Genomic DNA, 24,723 nt, shown 5'->3' with positions numbered 1-24,723 from the left:
GGTTATGTTCTTCTAGATTTTAATCCTGGTGGAGAGGTATCTAGACTGGCTTACTCGAGCGGACAACTCGAGCCGAGGAGCGTCAACGTGCCGGCCGTAGAACGGTTCCGGCTTTACTGGTGGTTCTCCCCGCCTAAACATGTGTGACTAAATCCTTCACCAGGAGCAGGTCTGCACACTGGCTTTATTTGAGACAAAAAATTTTGTGGAGCTGGTCAGCACACACAATATTATTACTTATAAGAAGACTCAGATGGGGTGCGAGAGAAGATAATTTATATATACAGTCAAGAATATATCAAAGCAGTAAAAAGCGAACAGATAGCACATCAGGCACAAATAAATCACAATATTTACACAATTAATAAAGCCAAAAAAGTCAATATGTACAAGCTCGAATCTTATCAAGTCCCCAGCGGAGTCGCCAGAGCTGTCACACCCCTTTTTACCCCTCCAAAAGATAAATGTAAAATGTTATGGATTGTGGGTTAAAGAGCTTTTCCAATTAAAGTGACAAATTTGAAGTAGGGATTATTTTATTTACAGAGTCGCCACTTGGAATTGATTTTTACTGGTGTTCCAAGTCACCTTTTATTTGAATCCCTATTCAAAGGAAGGTTTGACTCTATTATTATTGGTCTGCGAAAACAAAGTCCGGGTAAGGAATTATGTTGACCGGGGAGAAGGTGTAAGGCATTCCCTGAGTCCCGTGGTTCTAGCACGGTCGCTTTATTGACTACATTTGGCTTGAATTAAACTTGGATAAACTGTGGTTTATTTGATTTTTATGCTTTTCTTATGTCCATTTTTATTTATTTTAAAAAAAATTAAAGAAAAGATTTGAATAATAATCTACAACTTAACTAATGAGAGAAAATTATTGTTATGAGTACTAATTTAAAAGATGAGAGTAATGAGAGAAAATTATCAATTGACATTGTTTAAAACTAGTAAGATATGGGCTTGTCTTGAAATTGAATGAGGCAGCCCACTATTGGGTTGATGGAGTCAAATGGGCTCATGTCCAAGACAAAATCCAAAAGCCCATATGCTTTTGGACTTTAAATCTGCAGATATGGCCTTTTAAAGCTATGTTACAGATTTGGCCATATCTTGCTATTTGCAATCCGTAGCCAACTATTTACAAAAATAAGTTTACAGATTGTCTTTCTAATCTACAACTTAACTACCTTACTAAATAAGTATTTTTTAAGAGATAAAAAAAGATTTTTGGGACTCTAAAATATAATAATAATAATAATAATAATAATAATAATAATAATAATAATAATAATAATAAAAAACTTAGCTTGGTGACAACAAAGGGACAAACATGGCTACAAGGGTTCAAATTTTAATATATATGCTCCTTTCAGACAACCAAATGCCAGTGGAATTATATCTAATGCTTTGCAAAAATAAAAATAATTAAAGATGTTTAACACAATTTAATTAACTAACATATCGTTATAACATTATCAAACATTCAAGAGCATATAAAAATGAATTACAATAGAAGGATAAAGCTATTAATATTTCCCGGCGTCATTATCTTTCATTCCAACTCGATTTTATGAGTTTACATGGTCCGAAAATTACCTGGACAGCAAAAAGAAGAACAAATACAACAGAGTCAGCTCTTTCCAAAATCAACAGCAAAACAATTAAACGGGCAGCAACAACAACAAAAGACAGTGACAACCGGCAGATTCAAACCCAAGAAAATAAACTAGAAATACCCCAGCAAAACAGTACAATTATGTAACTCCAGAAAAATCTTTCAAGACTACTCTATTTTCCTTAAACAAGTTTTTCACTTAAGAATCAACTCACAAAAGCTGCTAAGGGATATTATAGCTACTGATTTTTTTTCTCTTTTTTGTGTGTAGAGCTCCCTTAGTAAGATGGAGTGTCCTCCTATATATCAAAACAACCAACTATTTCAAAAAATTAAAATCAATCTTTTTGACAGATTTTTCTACAAAATCTGCTCTTAAATTCAAAAGGCCAGATTTTCTGGTTCAAATCTTGTTAAGTATTTCAAACAAAATCTGCTCTCCACTATTCAAAGACAGACTTTTATTCAAATACTGTCCAAAGATCTACATTTTCTTACCAAACAATTTGACTTTTGAATGTTGTACTCAAAGAGTCTTGAAGCAGTAAATAAACAACCAAACAAGTACCATATAGTCTTAAGTATTTTTCTCTACCTCACTTTTATCAACACAAAACTATTTTACTACTTCAACAAGTGCAAACACAGAAAATTTAACATTTCAAACTTCAAAAACTAATGCTAAAATAATTAATAATAGACAAAAATAAAATCTGAAAAATTAAAAATAAAATAAAAAAAACAGCCACAAAAAAGAATAGGATTTTTACCATTTTATAATTCAAGCGGCCGAAAATGGTGGTATGCCCAAAGAGGGTGTTCGGGGAGGTCGCCGGAATTTGGCTGGATTTTGGTCGCCGGATTTTCAGGTTGAAATTGGCATCAATAGATAGGTCTTGGGGAGCTCTATCCATTGATGTAGGTATTGTGGGGCGGTAGTGGTTGGAGCTTCAAGAATTTGGGCAAAAAAGTGACCGGAAAGTTTCCTAGATCTATGATTCAAAGAGTTTGAAGGATTTGGTTTGGAGATATGGAAAGAGGAAGTTGTGGAGATTACATGGTGTGAATTTGGAGGTGTTTGGAGGTAGTCCGCCGGCGGCGGCGATTTTCGGCCGGCGGCAGTGGGCGGAGCTGGGGCGGTGTAGAGAGAGTGAAGAGAGAGAGAAGAGAGAAGAAGGAGAAAAGAATTATGGGTGAAAATGGAGACAATTTTCAGATTTTTTAGGCTTTAAATACCTAAGCCAAGAGTGAATGAGATCCATTGGATCAAGATGGAATGGATGAGTAAGATTTGATCTTGTTTCATTTAGACGTAGTTTTGAGGCAAAACTACGTAGTTTCAGACCCTTTCAATGGTAGCCCTTTATCTTGCACTCTTGGACATTTTTTCTTTCAAATTTGGCCAAATTTCTTCCTTAATCCCACTCATTAAACTAAATTTACACAAACAAATAAATTAATTAAATAACTTATTCAAATAATCGATTAACTAGATTAATTCACCTATTGAACATTTAGTTAATTTCTAAAATGCGCAAATAAAGAAAAAACTATTTTTGGTATTTTTATGATCGAAAATATGCAATTAAACACACAAAATTGAAAAAACTATTAAATAATAAAAACACTAATAAATTTAGAAGGTGTTAAAATAGCGCAAAAATTAGGTATTCACAATACCGCCAGCATAATATACTGGAGCCAGTAAAGTATACCGGTCCAGCATAATATACTGGAGTTCATACATAGGTGCACCGAACTCCAGTATATTATGCTGGATCGGTCTCTGTTGCAGCAAAATAGTGACTATTTTTCATTGACTTGGTAAACGCTGGCTGTTTGAATGACCAGTCCGAAAACTAGCTATACCATGCTATTTTCACGAGAATTTGGGAGCCACTCTTTAAGCCCACATCGAGCGAGTTATACAATAAGAATCTTAGTGGGCGTTTGCACATAAGAATTGTAAAATTCCCAAAACAAAGTAAAAAAGAAAATTAAGTGAAAATGATATTTGAAAATTAGAGTTGTGTTTGGATATGAATATAATTTTGGGTTGTTTTTGAAATTTTGTGAGTGATATGAGTGAAAATTTTGAATAGCAGCTTTTTGGAGTTTTTCAAATTTTCGAAAAATTCCAAAATGCATCTTTAAGTGAAAATTGAAAATTTTAAAACTAAATACTGATTTTGAAAAAAAGTGAAAATACTTCGAAAAAAAAAGTGAAAAATTTCTTATGTCCAAATGGGCTCTTACACTACCCAAAAACTGGGAAACAAAAGGAAATGAAATTCGCACAACTCGTTCCCAAAGGAAATGGTAAAAGAAACAAACAATACGTTTGTAATTACATTGCAATTATATTATGACAAACAAATAGGTCCTCGTAATTACTATATTGTGTAATTAGTAGGCTGTGTAATTATTATCCTAGTAATTATACCAATTTCAATTATCGGGTGACTTTCCAAACAGATCCTAAGAGAAATGGTAATACACAATTGACATTTTTAACTGGGCTTAGTAATGTCAGCCTTTTACTTGTTCTATTTTAATATTCATATTTGTTCGATATTTATAATAAATCAATAAACAACTAACATGTACTCTCTCTATTTCAGTTTATGTGAACTTATTTTCTTTTTGGCCCGTCCCAAAAAGAATGATCTTTTTCTAAATTTGGACACAATTTAGCTTAAATTTCCAATTTTACCCTTAATTAGAAACTTTTATAACCACAAAAATATTCTGGACCCATTTTTTTACTTGTTTAGGACCACAAATTATAAAATTCTTCATTTTTTCTTATACTACGCGCATAGTCAAACATGTTCATATAAATTGAAAATGAGGTACCACTTTTTACACGCATGCACTTTTATTATATCTAATCATAGTACTTTAGTACTCCCTCCGCTTCAAATTAGATGAGGCACTTTCTTTTTTTAGTCTGTTCTAAAATAAATTACACATTTTTAAATTTGGAAATAATTTAACTTTAAACTCTTCATTTTATTCATTTTCCTGTTAATGAGAGGCTTTTATAACTAGACAAATGCCATGACCCTTAAGCTTTTAAGATTACAAGTTTTAAAAGTTCTTTTTTTCTTAAACTCTGTAGTCAAACTATGTCATCTAAATTGAAACCGAGGGAGTAATATATATATATATATATATATATATATATATATATATATATAAATAGAAAAAATATTGGAGAGTGAAGCAAACGTGCGGTGCGTGGGAGAAGCGCGAGTTTGGTTGGACAGTAGGGCAGATGAGAAGAAAATAGAAAATGTCTTAGTCCCCAAGAGTCTCAAAATCCTCTGAGCCTCTGCAGACAGCCGCTCTTTTCGGAACTCAACTTCTCTTTGTTTTCTCCCTTTCTTCCTCACATTCACCACACACATACACACACACACTTTCTCCAAGTTTTTTCTTCTCGTTTTCTCCGTAGCTACCACAACTCTATATCTTTCTTTCTCTCTTTCTTCTATTCTTCATCTTCTACTTCTTCTGTTACTTGTTCAATGGCCACAATGAATCTACCTACAGGACTACATGTCGCGGCTAAACCGGCGTCATTGGATCGGCTTTCCTCGGCCAAGAACGTCGGTGATTTGTTCTTCTCCGATTCTCGTCACAGGAAACGAGTGAATACTTGGAATCAAATCATGGCCGTTCAATCACTTGAGCATATTCATGGCGTTAATAACAATGTTTATGCCAATTATGTTAATTTCAATGTACCCTCTGTAAGTTTCTTCAGCTCTTTATTGACGATTGATTAATGACCTGTACATTTGTTTATTCCTTATTCTTTCTATTTTACATGTCACTGACATCAGCTTTTCTAGCCAAAAATGTGAAGCACTCTAGTTCTCCCCTTTCCCGTTTGTTAAAGTTGACCCCTTGCATGAAATACTTCCGGGCTACTGCAGGACAGCGGAGGGCGGGCGTATATCTTATGGAACATTTATCTTGCATTTTTGAACCAAGGGGCTGTTTCCGTGCCTCCTACTCTGTCCTACAGTTCACCAGAGAAGCAACGCCAACGCTTGTGGTGGAGCCTGAAATTCTAACAAGGGGATTCAGAAAGCACCATTGCACTAAAAAAGTTTTCTTTATATAAAGGGGATTCAACAAGTTTTATTTATATATCTATCTATATATATATATATATATATATATATATATATATATATATATATATATATCTTTTAAACCTATATATGCAGTACAACCGGCACAGTTGAACCCCCTTCACCATACATAGCTCCGCCACGGTCAAGGCTGGCCTTCTAAACCAAGTGCAATAGAGTAGATGCGGAAGTATATGAATTTTAATTGGCAAGAATGACAGTCATTCTTGATAAAATGCATCCCTGAATTTTACTCTAGCTAAACTTTTGAGTAAATGGAGGGATGTGAATTCCTCTAGATTATCTAGCAATTGGTGCTAGTGTAGTATACTCTGTTCGCCTATTTATTACACTTGACTTTCATTCATGAATTGGTCCTATGCTTGTGATTTATCTTAAAGCAAACATAAAGATCCTCCACAATGCAGAGTGGTCTCCTTGAGTTTGCTTTACATTGTGATTTATTGCTTGTATTCCATCGTAGTAGTATCTCCAAAAGCAGGATTACGCCATTGAGCCATTAATAATAATTTCTGAAGGTCTTGAGAATATGATGGACTCTTGTTAAAGTGTTAGTAGACTCCCATATGAACTGCCGATGCTGAATTTAATTGGAAGAATTGCAAACATGTTGCCTCATGGTGTATTTTTTCTTGATATCTTAGAGAAGCGCAAAAAGAGGAACATATGAAAAGAGAGCAAAGAAATTCAAACCATTTCCTTCTAGTGAAGAGCTTAGTGCCTCTGACACTTTGTGCATGCCTTTTCTAATGGTTTCAAGTTTAATGTAGATGTTTTTTAATTTGAGCAAAATGAGCTTATTCCCTTTTCACCATTTGTTTCCTGTAACAGTGCATACTTTGAACATTCTAATGTGTCATTTGTCCTTAAAAGCAAGTTATGGTAATTTTGTCCCTTATGTGGTTCAGTCCGGTTACAGTCTGGGGCAAGAAAGTGTGTATCTGAATTCTCCAAGAAAAACCAAGATAGTTTGCACCATTGGTCCCTCCACAAGCTCACGGGAGATGATCTGGAAATTGGCAGAGGCTGGAATGAACGTGGCCCGTCTGAATATGTCACATGGGGACCACGCATCGCATCAGAGAACGATTGACCTTGTTAAAGAATACAATGCTCAATTTGAGGACAAGGTTATTGCAATAATGTTGGACACTAAGGTAATGCTTATTATTAGCTTTATAGCTGCAATTATCAGTTTCTGTTTAAAATGTATGTTTGAAACAGTAATAGCATTGGTCGAAGCACCTGAGGATGTGGCCTAGTGATCAATGAAGTGGGTGCAAACCTTGGAGGTCATGGTCCAAATCTCGGTAGAGACAAAGCCACTAGGTGATTTCTTCCCATAAGCCTAAGCTTTATTGGGCAGAGTTACGCAGTAGCTGCGTTGGTGGAAGATAACAAGTACTCGGAAGCTGGCCAGAGACTACCGCTGTAAAAAGGAAACACCATTAATAGCATAGGTCTAATATGTTGCCGGTTGGAGTGGGATACTTGTGTCCGGCACTTTTTTGGTTATTCAATTGTCCTGCCTTTTACTATTGTTTGGAGTGTCAATATCATAAGAAAATATGTGTAGCTTCAGTGGCTTTGGAACCCATTGAGATGACCAAAGAATTTCACCATTTCGATTTTGCTATTCCTTGGGAACACCGTGAGAAGGGTATGTGGGTGGTGGTGGTGGTGATAGAGTAACGAAGGTGAAGGGACAAAACATCCTTTTCATATATCAAACAAAGACTTGGGCTCCTTTCTTTTATAAACTAAGTTTGGGACGACTAGATGGTAAAACTGTTTTTCAGGTGATCTATTCTGTATGCTGAGGCCTACCGGACATGTTCCTTAATATTCTTTTTCTTATTCTATCAAAGAGAACAGATTGGACACTGGACAATCCTGTCCATTTCTTGTCGTTGTAGCCGATCTGCTGCCTTAACTTTAGAAAGATCGTTTTTGTTCCACATTTCTCTTTTTTTTTTCTAGAAGTAGGGAAAGTAAGAGAAGAGTGAATGAAGACCCCCACGGAGCAGTAAGGAGATCGATGAGTTTTTAATCTTCCTCTTTATGTATGAAATTACAGACATATAGTGAATGGATGAGCCCCTTCAACTTCGAAGCAGCTTCCTTTGTACTTCCCTTCGTAGGGGAGGTAGGAAAAAGAAAGAGATTAGATACCACTTATCACTAGCATCACCAGAAAATAGACTTCAAACTTTTGGTGCATGTGGAACTTGTATGCTGCTATTCTGTTCATTAGGTTTTGGGATTCACAATTTTGCAAATGGGTGTGGCAATTTAATTATTTTCAACTGATATGAGAGTCGTCGAACTGAGCTTTTGCTTTTGGGCTTTGGGTACTTTTTTTCGACCAAAAGGAAATTAAAATTGAGATCCATCTTCTGTTGCTTGTTATTTTCATCTTCAATTGTAAAAAATGCCTAATGTTTCTTGTTGTTCTATGAACAAGTTACTGCATTGATGTTACCATTATCAAAAAAAAAAAAGTCACTGCATTGTGGATAACAATTATCAGTTGCCATTCGATGTTGAAAATAAATTGTTTATTTACTGTTTTAAGATGAGATATAAGTGCTAGTATAAACAGGCACTATGCTAACAAGCTCCTTCCATCATATTCTTTGGTTGCCTGTGATATATCTTGTAGGGACCTGAGGTAAGAAGTGGAGATGTGCCCAAACCAATTCTCCTTAAGGAGGGTCAAGAATTCAACTTTAGCATTAAAAGAGGAGTCAGCACAGAAGACACCGTTAGTGTAAATTATGATGATTTCATAAATGATGTGGAGGCCGGAGACATACTACTCGTTGATGGTAATTGAGTTTCTGTTAATTCATTTTGCTTAGCTAAAACAAAGCTATAGCACAAACAATGTTCTAGAAAGGCAAAACTGGGACTTGCTTCAGGGTGAGACACTTTAAGAAATGCCTTTGGGTGAACGTGGGAGGCACTTGTCTCACTGTGTGCAGTTCGCCTTGTAGGCCCCCCTCCCAAATTCCTTAGTTAGCTCTCCTCAAAAGCTCTATTTTTTTTTTCAAAAGCTCCATTCATTGATCACGAATGAGAAGTTTAGAACATTGCAACTTGAATGGAGTCTTAGTATCTCATATTCTTTGGCTGAGAACACCATGAGGAGAGTTTCAAATGGAACCTTTCATATGAAAGTTTCCATGTCTTAACTTTTCTTAGTCTTCACTAGTCAGTTCTCCATATTTTTCTCTTCAAATCTTGCTTTTCTACTCTATTTTGGTTGATACAATATTGTCCTTTTTGTGTTCATGAGATATGGTACTTATTTATTTTAATAGTTAAGTGTTAATGAGTAACAACCTACAACTAATTATATTCAAAATATTACTTTTCTGTAATGAGTAATGATTTATACTATTATAGTGCAGTGAGTTGTTTCTTAGTTTATTAACTAGTTGGAGCACACAATATTGGAATTTGATTAGTAATTGTGAATAATTCTTTCCAAGACTAATTATCGTTTTCTGATTATTTTCATCTCAAACATAAATTCAATAATGAGAAGAGTAGTCTTTGGATCTAGATTTGCTGTCAATTTTTCCTGTCGCTTGGAAAAAAAACTTTTAGACCCATAAAATATCAAATACCTGCTCTGCTTCATCCAGGTGGGATGATGTCATTAGCTGTGAAATCGAAAACCAGCGATATAGTGAAATGTGAAGTTATTGATGGAGGAGAACTGAAATCGAGACGGCATCTAAATGTAAGAGGAAAAAGTGCCACCCTGCCTTCAATAACAGGTTATCCAATTTCTGGACCCCTACCTCCCTACAATATTTTGCTTACTCAGTTGTTCTTCTAAGATCACGTGTTAGCTTGATCTTTTTGTAACTTATACAGAAAAAGACTGGGATGATATTAAGTTTGGTGTGAACAATCAAGTCGACTTCTATGCCGTTTCTTTTGTGAAGGATGCTAAGGTGGTCCATGAATTGAAAGATTACCTGAAAAGTAAAGTGTCTGCTACCCATTATGTTTTTTTTTTCTTTGGTTTGGGATAAGATCTTCTGCCTATTATGTTTATAGGGATGTAACCTTATCATAGCATTTCATGGTTAATATCTGTTTGTTTAAGTTGGAAGAGCTATTCTGCAGGCTGTAATGCAGATATTCATGTTATTGTAAAGATTGAAAGTGCAGACTCCATTCCAAATCTCCACTCGATCATTTCCGCTTCCGATGGGGTTAGTTCAATCTTTTGAAAATGTTGTCTAATTAATTTTCTTCAGTAATCACTCATGCTATTTTTGCTATGTTAGTGTATGTGTGTGTAGGGTAAGACTCCGTAAAGAAAAAAATAGCAGTATCAATAGTGTCTTGCTTTTATTTATCGAGTAAAGGATGATGCAGTGAATATGTTGGTGAAAATTAAAATGAATTCTCAAGATATGGTGAGCCCTTTTACAGAAATGTGAAGAGCAAAGAACATATACAATAGCATCAGTAGTCACTCTATGATAATCAAATTGCTAGAATTCTGTACAATGAGAAAAGGATTGCTTCATGCTATGATGAACAGTATGTGAAAGGTTCATGTGGTATGTAAAAGGTTCATGTGGAACGTTGAGCTTCATTTGGACGGAAGGAAGCAGAAGAAAAGGAGAAGAAACAAGTGACAGTACTAGCTTTCAAAAGCTTCAACATTCCTTATTTTAACTAGTTTGGAAGTTGAAGTCTGCGAGAAGCCTTTGATTGTCTTCAATCCTTCTCCTTAGTATTTTACACATCTAGGCAATATCTTGGCTTTAAGGCTTTCGATGGATTCCTATCAGGAGTCTTTCCTGGAAACTTCGTAGGACTTTTTACTAGCAACATTTGACTTCTGATTTGCTTTCTTGGAATACATTTGTTTTGGAAGTTTTTGGCTGCTGTCGAAATTATTAATAGGAGAAGTAGGAAAGCTGTAAAAATATAGTTGTAATCTTATGAAGAAGGGATGGTCAATCTTCTTGTGTAGTTCTTGTTGCTTCCCCAAAACGCTCTTTGTATTAATGGGTGTTGTCTCAAAGCTTATTGACAATTCTACTGGTGAAGAAGTTGTTTAATTTAGCAATATCAAGCTGCCAATATAAGCCAAAGTACTCCTATTACAGAAATATGATCTTTTATATGATAATAGCGATTACTTTAACATCTTCTTGGATATTTTTCTTATGTTATGCAACTGTTGATAGGCAATGGTGGCCCGTGGTGATCTTGGAGCTGAACTTCCAATTGAGGAAGTGCCGTTGCTTCAGGTAATTTCAATGCTGATACATAGAGCTTCTTTTATGAGCCTTTTAATAGCTTACTACCCATGTTATTAAGAATGGAGAGGGTGAGATCTTTAGAATACCATCTCTTGCTAGAAAAGTCTTAAACGTTCCAATTTTCATCACCAACCACACCATCTTGGTTAAATCTTTGCTCTTTGGTTAATTTGGGTTGCCAAATTTATGTGATAAAACTAATTTATAGAAGGGATGCGGGATATGGGTGAATATATTTATTTAGTATTAATGTTGATTTTCGCAAATTTTGTGTTAATATATTCCCATGGCAAGTTAACCAGCATGTTCAAAAGATATATTCCCCTGGCAACTGAACTAGACTGTTTTAATATGTTGCACAGTGCATAGGTTTGCGATCAAAATTCCTAGTAATTCGGGTGGAGAAACACTGCACTGCCGCTTATGAAAAATCTTCATGTTAGTTTACTAACTGAGTTGTGGAGTTTCCATTTACGTTTAAACTATTTCTGAGTATCACTTTTGTCTACCTTTTTCTCCGATACAGCTGTAATGCCCATCGAAACAAACTTGTCATGTTTCATTCAGCCTGTTACCACCACAACACCCCCCCCCCCCCCATGCGTCTGCAGCAACCAAACCCCATCGCAAATATAGAACAATTGTTCAGACTCTTTTTTCATTCTTTCAGTCAGCACGGTTTACTTTCCAAATGCATTTTATGCCTCTTTTCCGAACTTGGGTGTTGTGTGGTGTTATCACACTCTTGTCAAAGGTTAGTGACTTATAGTCAATTTGGTCGGAAGGGAATGATTATTCTATTTCTGATGTAATTGGAAGAAACCAACAGAAAAATGTTTGCAAGTTTAGGAAGTCATTGTTTCTATTTCTTAACATAATCAATTTTATTTTTCTTTATTAACACAATCAATTTTAAGAGCTAGAATTACTGAAACAGGATTACAGACCACTGAACTGCATTCCTTATAGCCACAGTCAATGATCCTTTCTATTGGAGAGATTCCTACCTCTCCAAACCCTTTTGTATCTTTCATTAGGAACTTAGTGAGAACTAAAAAATGCTATTGCATGTATCCACAGGAAGACATTATTAGAAGGTGTCAGAGCATGCAAAAACCTGTAATAGTAGCAACGAACATGCTCGAAAGCATGATTGATCACCCAACCCCAACAAGGGCAGAAGTTTCAGACATTTCCATTGCAGTACGTGAAGGCGCTGATGCTGTAATGCTTTCAGGCGAAACCGCTCATGGGAAGTAAGTTTTGTTCTAGGCACAAACTATTCCACATGCCTTCCCTATTTTCCGCTATCCATCTTGGTTTCTAATTTCTATGACTGCTTTTCTACTATTTGCTTAAATTGATATCAGGTTTCTCTGCATGCATATTTGTTTTTATATCTCTACATTGACTATTTTTCTATTATGGATGGCCAGATCCTCATGGTTATGTTCTTTTCTAGTATTCCCTTTCTTATGCTACTCCGTTTTCTTTTTCTTCCTTGTCTAATTCGGGAGTTAATCAAATTTTCATGATATATTCTCACTTGAGTTTGCAATGAGAATTTTCTTCTTCTTTGCGTTTCCATTTGTTATACTATGTGTTATTCATTTTGTAAATATTGAACCATCTATTTCCATAAATGCATTAGGTATCCACTGAAGGCAGTTAAGGTGATGCATATTGTGGCATTAAGGACCGAGTCTAGCCTACAAAAAAGCACTAGTTCTCCTAGTCAATCTGCCGCCTATAAGGTACATATGCGGTGTATGGATAATATATAATATTGGATCTTAATCTGTTTTTGTGCTATGAATTCAATTCTTTTCAGCTAGCCAGATTTTTTATTTCCCATATTGTCCAACCAGGAAACCACATTGATCTTTAATTGTTTAAGTAAAATGCTTAATCTATTAGATATATTTTGCAGAGCCATATGGGTGAAATGTTTGCCTTCCACTCTTCCTCAATGGCTAATACCCTTAGCACTCCCATCATTGTCTTCACAAGAACTGGGTCCATGGCAATAATTTTAAGTCATAATCGGCCTTCATCAACAGTTTTTGCCTTCACAAACAAGTAAGTCCCCTTAAAGAAGTACTATTAACTTTATGAATATTGTATCATGATATATTTCAATGAGATCGCTAATATTATTGTATCTCATGGTGATTCAAATCATTTCACACTGTTTAAATGTTGAAGGAAGTTTTCAGTACTTAATTTTAGGACTAGTCTTGTGGAAGTTAGTTGGTTTTTAATTATTTTCTCGGCAATCTTGGGATCTTATTGATTAATTTACCTTGGTAAACTTGTGTTTATTTACTTCCCCATTCTGAAATAGTTCCAGAGCTTTTGACTGCCTGTAATCAAGCTGTTCTCTGCCATGTCCCCTGTTTTATTATGGAGTTTGCAACTCTGTTTGACATTTTGAAAAGGCGATCTCTGAAGAAAAAGTTCATAATTGGAACAAAATATTTGGAGGGGTCAGTATTTTCAACATGGGAGGTGAAGAAATCTTGATGCAGATTCTTAATTTTGTCCTAAGTTGCTCAGACACAACAGCTTAGGTGCCGCACACGCGTCGACACGACACTAGTATGGGTGTGGGTATGGGATCCGTACTGGATCTGGTCAAACAATTTTGGGTACTTTGACTGATGGATTCGAGACGAGATAACAATTTGATTCCCGAAATCAGAACCAAAACTAAGGTAAATTTAAAGAAAATAGCATACCTTATCTAGGAAATCAATCTACAACTTGAGAATAAAAAATAAATTCACACTTTACAAGCTATACATAAGTATTCTACAAAATTTCTCATAATTTAGAGATATTTTGATTTTTTTTTGAATTATTTATAGTAGGATCCCCGTACCTGTGTCCGTGTTAGGATCCATATCCTCGCATCTTAGAATTTACATCTCAAAGGATCAGACCTCTAGATCTACACCTGTGTCAGACACCCACACCCGTGTCCGAGCAACTTAGATCTTGTCTACCATGTGAATATCTCATCTCTCTCTCTCTCATATATACTCATCTGTGTATATTGTTTTATGTACATTTATATATTATCTTTTTGTGCCAGTGAAAGGGTGAAGCAGCGTCTGGCTCTGTATCATGGTGTCGTGCCTATATATATGGAGTTTTCAAGTGACGCAGAGGAGACCTTTTCTCGAGCTATCAAGCTTTTGTTGGTTAGTGATCATTCCTTTTCTTTTTAATGCTGTATTTCCCTCGGCATTTCTTGTTTGGGGGTTCTCCATGTACACACAGGTAATCTTTTTGTTTCCTGCATCCTGTAGAGCAAAAGCTTGGTGAAGGATGGGCAATATGTAACTCTCGTCCAAAGTGGAGCCCAACCAATCTGGCGTAGACATTCTACTCACCACATACAAGTCCGTAAGGTCCAAAGTTGATACGTGTAGCAACCATTTATTTTGGTGTAATCACGTCGATTGGTAGGCATTAGGATGCAATTTTTCAAAGTTTCTTATATACAGTTGCTTTTTTTTTTCTTCTTCTGAAGTTGTTCCTTGTATGATGAAACTGGAGAAATCTTCTTAAAACTTAAAATTCTAGGCACAGATGTTTCTGTAATTGTGAACTTTCTGGCAGATGGAAGCTTAAGTTTTGATAACTTCGTGTAGCATCATTGGGAATTTATTTTTCTGCTTTAGCCATGTGTGTAGTTGCCTTTATCACAGTCCCTTTTGGATGTGTCCTGGTGCAACGGAACTCAAAAACAATTCATCAGGATCACAGGCAAAGCAAAACAGAACTATTTAAAGGATAAGGATATGGTTCCTCTGTACGTTGGTTAATTTTGATTCCAAAAGCTGAATTGTTGACTGTTCCTCACAACTCGTTGGCTTTTGAAATTTTTCTTGATGTAAAAACTGGTTAATGTTACACTTGTCCATATCAATGCAATTTGTGCTTTTAAGATGGATACTGGTTCTTCTGGCCCTGGATTATTCGCTAGATCTCCGTAGACATTTATCGAAAATCCATCTCATTTTGCTATTGAACTCCCAAATGCTCGTCACCTTCTACAACTAATATGACGAAACCAACAAAATATATGTCAATTCTACAACTAATATGTCAGAGCCAACAAAGACATTATAACCAGTCCAGAACTCTCCAGCTCTTGTAAGTTGACTTCGGTGGTAGAACTGACAACAGGTAGCCACTCCACTCTAAAGGATTGCTATTTAGAAATTAGGCAGTGCGTCCTGAATTTTAGTTTTCCAGTTTAATTTTTTCCTGAAGTCGAGATTTTTAGTTTAAAAATTCAGGATATAATAAGTACTGGCTAACCTCTAAATAGCATCCCTAAGAATGACTATCTAAGCACTTGCCCCAATTTGGTGCTTCGAATGGGTTAAGTTGAACTTGTATGGAAAGAAATCTGTACAAACAGTTGAGGAGAACTAGTTCTTCCTCTAATTTATTTAGTTCTGGCAAAATACGCCTAAAAGTATGATAATTCTGTCTGGTACATTAGACTTTACATTTGTCCTCTTCCTTAAGTTGTTGAGTAATTTCACCATGCTTTATACCCTTGTACCACTTAGCACAGGCTATGTAAGCAACTAAATCTAAGATTGTCAAGCCAGCTAAGAGAAAGTAAAACCTGTCAAGATGACCCTTATTAAGATTTCCTGGGATCCATCCAGACATGTTATCAGTTGTAGAAATTTTCATCACTACGCTCACGAGTAAGTTGCTGACGTAGTTTCCCAGTGATATCGATGTCATGCACAGTGCACTACCGAAGCTTTTGAGTCCATCCGGTGCTTGTTCATTGAAAAACTCCAGTTGGCCAACGTACATGAACACTTCTGAAGCTCCTACCAGAGAGTATTGAGGAATTTGCCATAAGATAGTTAGAGAGCTTGAGCCTTGGTCTTTACTAGCATACTTGAGCCTGTAGCACTCCACAATTCCTGCTGATAGCATTGCCATCACAGCTATGATAAGTCCAATACCCATCCGTTGAAGTTGAGTTATCCCTAGAGCCTCGCCCTTGTGCTTCTTTATCTTTTTGACAAAAGGATCAAGGACTCGGCGGTAGAGGAATATTACAACTGCTACACTCATGATGTCAAAGCTAGACATACTTGCTGCTGGTATCCTGAATTTCCCGATTGTAGTTTTCATTGCATCACCTTGCTCGACGAAGATTGAGGCCATTTGTGTGAAAACTACAGAATAAATTATAGTACATAGCCAAATTGGCATCAATCTCAAGATGCATTTCACCTCTTCAACTTGTGAAATTGGGCAGAGGCGCCAGGGGTTGCGATTGCTCTGCTTCTCATTGCCAAGTTCCTTGGATGTGATCAAAGCTGCTTTATCCAAAAACCTGTGTTTAATAAAAGAGCATCTTAAATGGACAAAATACACAGGCCACAAATTAGGCATCTATGTAACTATCTTTTGAATTGGACATTAGTACTTTTAGACTCACTTGAAACCTTGGGTGTGGAGCATTTTTCTACCAGCAGTTCTGGAGCTCTCGTCATCTCCTTCATACAATGCATCTTCATTCTCTGGAATCGCTACTCTCCACTTGTTCGATGCAGCGATTATAACTTGGGAAAACCTGGTTATAGGGTTGCCACTAGACCTAAAGTGCCTATACTTCACGGTGCCTCCAAGAAAGAGCACCAATGCAGCAAAAGCAGAAGCAGCAGATGCCCAAAAACCAAGAGCCCACATCCCGTCATCCTCAAAGTAGTCTAAAATGGTGTTAGAAAAAAGTGAACCAAGGTTCAGGGCCAGGTAGAAGTAGCTGAAGAAGGCCTGTTTGGATTGTTTCTCTCTTGGATCATGCTCATCGAACTGATCAGCTCCAAAGGTAGCAATGTTAGGTTGGTAGCCTCCATATCCTAGAGCAATCATGTACACAGAGATGTAGAATAGACTAATCTCCATGGTTGAATGCGGTCCACATAGAGTTGTTCGATCACCACAACCTTTCGGTTTCAGCAAATAAAGTTGTGTCGCCAGTGATAATAGTACTAATCCCTGTTTTACAAGTATGAAGGAATAAGAAATCTGTTTGATTGTGAATTTCATTAAACTGTGTGTGAGATGCCACATAATGGATACTTACAATCACATAGATGACCTGAAAAATGGCACAACTTTTGAATCTTCCCCAGTAAGAGTCACTAAGAAAAGCACCAACAAGAGAGAAGATGTACACAGTGCCAGTCCATTTGCTCACACTATTAGCAGCCTCAGCATTGTTTTCTTGCATCACTCTTGTCAGGAACAACACCAAATTCACCCCAACACCAAAAAAGGCAAGAGTAGCTAAACCTTGATTCACTGGATAAAATCACAGGGAAAACAAATTTAAAAGAAAGTTAGGTGATCCATTTATTGCTCAATTATAGACAAAAGAGCATTTGTTTATAAGATAGTTGAATCAATCAATTTGCTTTTATCGGTGTTACATTCTCCTACATAGTGCGATTAAGTGGCTAACTAGGTAAACCAATCAATGTTCAAGACCAAAGCACACTAGGCAAAATTATGGACAACTTTCAACTTTAGCCTCTCAAGTAATGTAAGATAAAAAGAGCATCAGTCTATCAGATAGTTGAATCAAATAATTTTAGTTATATGGATGTTAAATTATCCTAAATAATGGGATTTAGCATGGCTAACAAGGTAACTCGATCAATCACACACCTGCAGAATGTAGACAACTTTCAACTTTAGAAGAGCGTCCATATATGAGATAGTTGAATCAAGTAATTTTAGTTATATGGGTGTTAAATTATCCTAAAGAATGGGATTTAGCATGGCTAACAAGGTAAATCGATCAATTACACACTTGCAGATAGACAACTTTCAACTTTAGAAGAGCGTCCATATATGAGATAGTTGAATTAGTCAATTTGGTTATATGGATGTTACATTCTCCTAAATATGTATAGTGGGGCTTAGTGACTAAATAGGTAAATCAATCAACCAATCAATCAATGTCAAGACACACTTGTGAAAATGTGGAGAACTTTCAACTTTAGCCTCTCAAGTAAGATGAAAAGACCACCACAAGTTGTGGCCAAGTATTTCTACTAGGTTTGATAATTAGGTCCCTTCAATAGACCTATCATTTCTTTCTTTTCCAATCAATTTCTTGTCAAAGTGATATTCACAATGCATTTTACTGTACTAGATTTGGAGTTGAAATTAGTGATAATTGTGCACCTACAAAGGCAATTAACACTTACTAAGGCAGTTAACCATGACCTAGGTGTGATATTCCTATAGCATTTAGGGGTCGTTTGGTGGGGTGTATAAGAATAGTACTGAAATAGGGTGTATTAATAATGTTGGGATTAGTAATGTTATTATTAGTTATACTAAGATTATTTCTTATCGACTGTTTGATTTGGTGTATTAAAGGTTTTGAAAGGACGATTCTGTCTTTATACATGCTTATCCATTTACTAAAAATCATGGTATTGCTAATGCTATGGTATGCCATGTATAAGAATAGTACTGAATATAATGTATAACTAATACAAATATTAGTTATACATAAGTTGAAAAATACTACCAAACAAGAGATTAATAATACCAAAGCTAATACATTCTTTTCCCTAATATATCCTACCAAACGATCCCTTAGATCGTTCAATAGTGGAAGGTGATCTTTTTCTATGCCATGTTGTGGAAAGAAATTAAATATCTTTTGCTTCCTCTTTTTCTCTCCTCTTTAAACCAAGTCACTACCTAAGCAAGCACTCAAATGTCAAAACTTGCCAACACTATGTCCTAATGTCAAAACTTACCAATACACTATGCCCTAATGTCAAAACATGCCAACACTATGCCCTTTTTGCCAATTTTGTAAATGAGAAGAACTTCAATCATTAATCATTTTACCTTGATAGATCTTATGTAACCTAATTGTCATCTTTTTTTTTTCCCAACAAAATAAAGCACCCTAATAAGGCATGCAGAAGGACTTTAATTTTGTTGTTGTACGTTGTACGTAGTAGTAGTTGTTTATATGCAATAAATCTTTCCATGCTCCATTCGACATGTTTTCCTTCTTCTCCGAATAGTAGAATGGCCAATCAAGGCATGCAAAAATCTGCCGTTCCGGACCGGTCACTACATTCTCAATAAACGACAAGGTATGACCAATCAAGAAATGTGATAAGAACACTGGTTATTCCTTGATATGCCTTTCTGCTTTTAATACATCATTCTTCTACGTACTACGCCAATGACCAATCATAAAATGTGATGCACTTACATTTGCCGATACACCTTTCGACTTTTAACACGTCATCCTTCTATGTACTAGGCCAATGACCAATCATAAAACGTTATAAGAGAACACTGATATTCATACACGCGCACGCCTTTCAATTTATAATACGTCATCCTTCTATTAGGCCAATTAATGCATAGATCTAATAGAATCAGAACCCTATATCTGCGCGTACCACGTGTTTTTTCCTGCAGCTTAGATAGTCGTAGTAACAACAACAACAACAACAACCCAGTATAATCCCACTAGTGGAGTCTGGGGATGATAATAGGTACGCAGACCTTACCCCTACCCCGAGGGGCAGAGAGGCTGTTTTCAGGAGACCCTCGGCTCAAGAAAGCGACAAGAGACGATATAATAGTACTATCCATAGATTCATAATAAAATAAAATAACATACCATAACATAAAATAAAAATAACAACAGTATAAGAAATATAGGAAGTACGAAAAAGATGCAAGATATAATAATATCCAGCAGATAAAGCCCTACATCAGTAATTGACCAGTAGCATCCTAAGACTAACTCCTAACTGGCTAGTCTCACTTTAGTGCGCTTTAGAAATACTCACACCTTCTCCTAGCCTACAACCTTAATGCTCGACCTCCACAATTCCCTGTCAAGGGCCATGTCCTCAGTAATCCTAAGTCGCGTCATATCCTGCCTGATCACCTCTCCCCAATATTTCTTAGGTCTCCCTCTACCTCTCCTCGTGCCCACCACAGCCAGTCGTTCACACCTCCTCACCGGTGCCTCAGTGCTCCTCCTCTGAATATGCCCGAACCATCTGAGTCTTGCTTCCCGCATCTTGTCCTCCATGGAGGCCACGCCCACCTTCTCTCGAATATCTTCATTCCTAATCTTATCCATCCTTGTATGCCCGTACATCCACCTCAACATCCTCATCTCTGCTACTTTCATCTTCTGGATGTGTGAGTTCTTAACCGGCCAACACTCGGTCTCATACAACATGGCAGGCCTAACCACTACTTTATAAAACTTACCTTTTAGTAACGTTGGCACTTTCTTGTCGCACAGGACTCCCGATACTAACCTCCACTTCATCCACCCCACCCCTATACGGTGTGTGACATCCTCGTCGATCTCCCCGATCCCCTGAATAACTGACCCAAGGTACTTGAAGCTACTCCTCTTAGGGATAACTCGAGAGTCAAGCCTCACTTCCACTCCCGCTTCCGTCGGTTCAGCCCCAAATTTGCACTCGAGGTATTTCGTCTTCGTTCTGCTCAACCTGAAGCCTTTAGACTCAAGGGTCTGTCTCCAAACCTCTAGCCTCTCATTGACACCGCCTCGTGTCTCATCGATTAGAACTATGTCATCAGCAAATAGCATGCACCATGGCACATCTCCTTGAATATGATGAGTTAGTGCATCCATCATCAGGGCAAATAGGAAAGGGCTGAACGCAGACCCTTGGTGTAACCCTGTAACAACCGGAAAATGCTCGAAGTCGCCTCCTACTGTCCTAACCCGAGTCTTAGTTGTAGTAAGTTGACACCAAACTTAATTTATACCGCATCTTGTTATATATGCACTTCCAGTTTGGTTTCCTTAACCTTTTGTTAAAATCATAAAACTTATTATCCTACATCCCTAGACACATCCATCCTCAATATCTCATAGCTAACAAACTAACAATCATGTTTACTGAATACAATCCATCTGATCAAATAATTATTTTGGGAAAAACCGTAAATAAAAAATGAAAACACACACAAAAACAAAAATTAGAATAGGCCAAGAAATCCGAGTCCGAAACTTAAATAATGGTATTTTGGACTCAAAATACCTTTAACAGTTAAAAAGAAGAAGAAGTTACATTTCTAACTTATACTGCGTTTTAGTTTAACGGAAAGTTAGCCGTTAAAGAAAACGTAGTATAATACTACGTTTTAATTAATAAATCATTTTTTAAATGTAAAACATATTATAATACAATGTTTTACTAAAACATTGTATTATAATACGTTTTAGTGCTCCAAACTCAAAGCCATTCTTGGTTAAAGGAAAGGGTTGATGGGAAGAAGAATGAAGAATCCCCCATGTGAAGCTCTCGTGATACCTTGTCAGCTAAAACAGTAGACTGTGTACACCAAATCTTACATTTCCCAATGCCATTTAGTTCCCATTACTAGTACTAGTAATTTTGTCTTCTTACTCCTTTTTCTTATTCTGCAAAGTTTATTATCTAAGCAAATTCATTCCTTTTATTATATCTTTAAAAACTCGTCGAGGACAATTATAATGTGAATGATATTTTTTGCGAATATAATGTTAATATAGTTTGCTCGTCAACTTACCGCCATCATAAAATTTTATATAGTGGAACCAAACATCTATCTTAAAGATATAATAGTGCACCCATGGTATTAAAATCTTGGATACGCTTCTGTGCACAAATTGCCCATTTTAGTATATTTTGGGATGGATATTTTATATATATTAAGTAATATATTAATACAGGAAAAGAATTATGGGCGAAAGCTGCTGAATCCTGCAAAATTCATAATTTAACTCTAGGTGGGTCCAGCTGATTTTAATAATACTTCACAAATGAATTTCTTAATTTGAATTAGAAAGATACTAGAATTTTTAAAAACCGAGTTGTTTAAGCCACATGGTGATCACCTGTAATTTGAATTTGATTGCATTTCGAATATATCATATTTGTATATACTGATAAGGTTAGTGATAAGATTTGAGATTCTTTATATATACCTCCAAATATGTACATGAAAAACAAAATCCATTTATTGCACCCAAAACCACAAGATCCTTTTCTTGTTTTGAATTTTTCTTAAAGGATACAATAAATAAAGGAGTATTAAAAAAATACTTAAAAGCAAGACATTTAATAATTTTTGTATCTAAATATATTAGTAATTCAAAAGAAGGAGAATAATATATTTATTGGTCACAAAAGTTTTTAAGTTTTTTTTTTTGTGGGTAATCTCCAATTAGCCTTTGGATGGAATGCTAGTATCAAAATGAGAAGAGAGTTGGATCTTAATTTCCATGTAATTAACTCACAAATAAAAAGTAAAAGAAAAATATCAATTTTAGCCAGTGACGAGAAGGGGAAAGTCAAAGTGGTCCTAAATGGTCAAATCCCTGAAGTTATCAGAAGAAGATGGTTGCAAATGCAAAGATGCACAGTCTCTGCTTTATAAGGTTGGAATTAGTAAAACGTGATATAATACAATGTTTTACATTAAAAATAATTTATTAATTAAAATACAGTAGTATATTATTTTTTTTAACGACTAACTTTTCGTTAAATTAAAACGCAATATAATACTGCATTTTAGTTAAAAATATAACTTTTTAAACTATATAAAGATATTTTGAGTCCAAAATACCATTATTTAAGTTTCCCCCTCCAAAAAATCCCGATCAATAATGGAGGGCAACCAAGAACAAAATTTTGTCATTTTATGACGTGGCACCTACAGTCGCATGAATATATTTACGTGTCAGAAATGTCTTTTCTATTGCATGCTTTTGTCACACAGCCCTCCCCCCCCCCCCCCCTTCCTTTTTTCTCTCTCGTCTTCTTCCACAGAATTTTTGCTATTACTGCCAAATTCATATCACAAAAGTACAGAGATACTGGAAGTTTCTTCTCTGATCTCTCTCAACCCCCTCCCCCAACCAAACCCAAGCCCATAGTACATACAAGTTCATATACGTATGTATCTCGAGCTGTCAAAATGAGAGAACCCTCTTTTGACACGTGTCTTAAGTATTTTACTTCAATTTAGACTGTGCACTTTTGAACTCTTGTCATATTCCAGTTTCGTTGCATATGATAGCTGGCTTCATTTATTAACTCACAATTTCCCAGAGTTATCAACCTTTATTTAAAACTTTTACTATTTGTTTACACTAAAATAGAAAAGAAAAATAAAATCTGGCAACTCTAAGAAGACCACCTTTCCACACGCCAAGTAATAAACAAAAGAAAAAATTAAAAATAAGTCAGAGAAATTATATTAATACTTTATACAAAGTGTACTGACAATTTTATAAGGTGGGAAGAACTATAAAAGAAAGATAAGCAGAGTGTAATATCAGTTTTTGTTCCTTCTTTTTCCATATATCACTCAAGATAAAACTGTGGTTTAATTTTGTGTAAAAGAGGAAAAAGCTTACAGAGAAGTACAATTCCAGCCTTCCATGTCCCAGTTTTTCCTCTGATTGCAGGCATTCCATGAAAATCAATAGTTCCATCATTAGTGCACTCTTGTTCTTCTTCTCCTTTCAGCTTCACCTGATGATTAGTGAAATGATCATTCTCTTTCACTTTCTTGAAAAAATATACTATAATAGAAAAGGAAAATGTGTTCTCTTTGCATGAGAAGATTATAAAGATAGAAATCTAATGGTTTTTAATTAAAGATAGAAATCTAATGGTTTTTAATTCTTGTCTAGAGAATTAAAAAGATAGGTGAATGGTTGGCACTAGGGATAATTAACGTTAATTCTTGATTTTATAACTAATTAATTAATACTCTTGATTAAGAGAAACAAAGTAAGTAGATGATCAGTAAAAAATTACCTCTTTGGAGAGTTCCAAGCAAGCCATTGATGATGACTCAAAGCTTACTTCAAAGTTATGGGAAAGGGGAGAAGTGAGTGTGTTGATGGTGGAAATTAAATGAAGAAAGCAAACAAGGAGGTTGAGTGTAAATCAAAGTGGGTAAACATTTGTATTTATAGAGGTTTGAGAGACTTATTAACTGGACGGTGGAGTTCATTGGAGGAAAAAGCCAAGTGAGAGAGATATCTAATATGACCCAATTTTCACAAAGATTTAAATTGTATATACTATTCATTCCGTTTCAATTCACGTGAACCTGTTTAATTGGGTATAAAGTTTAAGAAAAAAAATGACGACTTTTGAAATTTGTGATAGTTATAAAAACTTCTCATTAAAGGTAAAATTGAAAGTTTAAGCTAAATTGTTTCCAAATTTAGAAAGAGATCATTCTTTTTAGAACAGATCAAAAAAAAAAAAAAATCACATAAACTGAAATAAAAAAAGTAATATTTATAAAGATTCTTTTACACTATCAATAAATTTTAAATTGTAATAACAGGCGAGAAAGAATTACTCAAGTAATAAGCATCATCCACCTCAAACTCTAAAATTGTGGGTTCAAGTTACCAAGAGAACAAAGTAAGGAGTTCTTGGGGATGGGTTAAAAAAAAGAATCTGTGATAGCACTATTTATTATTTTACTAAATTACTAATTAATATTTAATAATAAATTTACCTGTAATAATTAAATAAGTGACTTGAATATGTAAATGTTA

General features: G+C 35.6%; 2 protein-coding genes and 1 long non-coding RNA gene across 4 annotated transcripts; 1 reads left to right on the top strand and 2 right to left on the bottom strand.

The window, feature by feature from the left end:
* Positions 1-1,447: 1,447 nt before the first annotated feature.
* On the bottom strand, positions 1,448-2,640 carry LOC104239799 (uncharacterized). The gene is made up of 2 exons (XR_714237.2): positions 2,389-2,640; positions 1,448-1,599 (listed from the first exon to the last, which is right to left on the bottom strand). It is a non-coding gene; the product is annotated as an uncharacterized lncRNA (long non-coding RNA).
* Positions 2,641-4,931: 2,291 nt separating this feature from the next.
* On the top strand, positions 4,932-14,721 carry LOC104239800 (pyruvate kinase isozyme G, chloroplastic). The gene is made up of 12 exons (XM_009794515.2): positions 4,932-5,373; positions 6,690-6,938; positions 8,444-8,609; positions 9,432-9,566; positions 9,667-9,777; positions 9,922-10,010; positions 11,001-11,063; positions 12,156-12,331; positions 12,727-12,829; positions 13,006-13,154; positions 14,170-14,278; positions 14,387-14,721. The coding sequence occupies exons 1-12, from the start codon at positions 5,149-5,151 to the stop codon at positions 14,498-14,500; spliced, it is 1,689 nt and encodes a 562-aa protein (XP_009792817.1). The 5' UTR covers positions 4,932-5,148; the 3' UTR covers positions 14,501-14,721.
* Positions 14,722-15,496: 775 nt separating this feature from the next.
* Positions 15,497-24,131, bottom strand: LOC104239804 (protein NRT1/ PTR FAMILY 7.3-like). 2 transcript variants are annotated; one of them, XM_009794516.2, is made up of 5 exons: positions 23,966-24,131; positions 23,560-23,677; positions 17,206-17,423; positions 16,558-17,117; positions 15,497-16,452 (listed from the first exon to the last, which is right to left on the bottom strand). In XM_009794516.2, the coding sequence occupies exons 1-5, from the start codon at positions 23,990-23,992 to the stop codon at positions 15,588-15,590; spliced, it is 1,788 nt and encodes a 595-aa protein (XP_009792818.1). In that variant the 5' UTR covers positions 23,993-24,131; the 3' UTR covers positions 15,497-15,587. The 2 variants fall into 2 exon arrangements, with proteins under 2 accessions (XP_009792818.1, XP_009792819.1); XM_009794517.2 differs by lacking the exons at positions 23,560-23,677; positions 23,966-24,131 and adding an exon at positions 17,790-17,874.
* Between the last annotated feature and the right edge of the window lie 592 nt (positions 24,132-24,723).

The sequence above is a fragment of the Nicotiana sylvestris genome, chromosome 8, assembly GCF_000393655.2.
Source record: "Nicotiana sylvestris chromosome 8, ASM39365v2, whole genome shotgun sequence".
Lineage (NCBI taxonomy): Eukaryota > Viridiplantae > Streptophyta > Magnoliopsida > Solanales > Solanaceae > Nicotiana > Nicotiana sylvestris.
This window is presented reverse-complemented; position numbering and strand designations above follow the sequence as displayed.

Bases quoted from the DNA above. Each gene is read 5' to 3' on its own strand.
- LOC104239800 (XM_009794515.2), top strand. From the start codon at position 5,149: ATGGCCACAATGAATCTACCTACAGGACTACATGTCGCGGCTAAACCG. The intron at 6,939-8,443 runs GTAATGCTTATT...TATATCTTGTAG, and splicing joins CAATAATGTTGGACACTAAG to GGACCTGAGGTAAGAAGTGG. The intron at 9,778-9,921 runs GTAAAGTGTCTG...GCTATTCTGCAG, and splicing joins ATTGAAAGATTACCTGAAAA to GCTGTAATGCAGATATTCAT.
- LOC104239804 (XM_009794516.2), bottom strand. From the start codon at position 23,992: ATGGCTTGCTTGGAACTCTCCAAAGAG. The intron at 23,678-23,965 runs GTAATTTTTTAC...ACTAATCATCAG, and splicing joins GCTTGGAACTCTCCAAAGAG to GTGAAGCTGAAAGGAGAAGA. The intron at 16,453-16,557 runs GTGAGTCTAAAA...TATTAAACACAG, and splicing joins CTCCACACCCAAGGTTTCAA to GTTTTTGGATAAAGCAGCTT.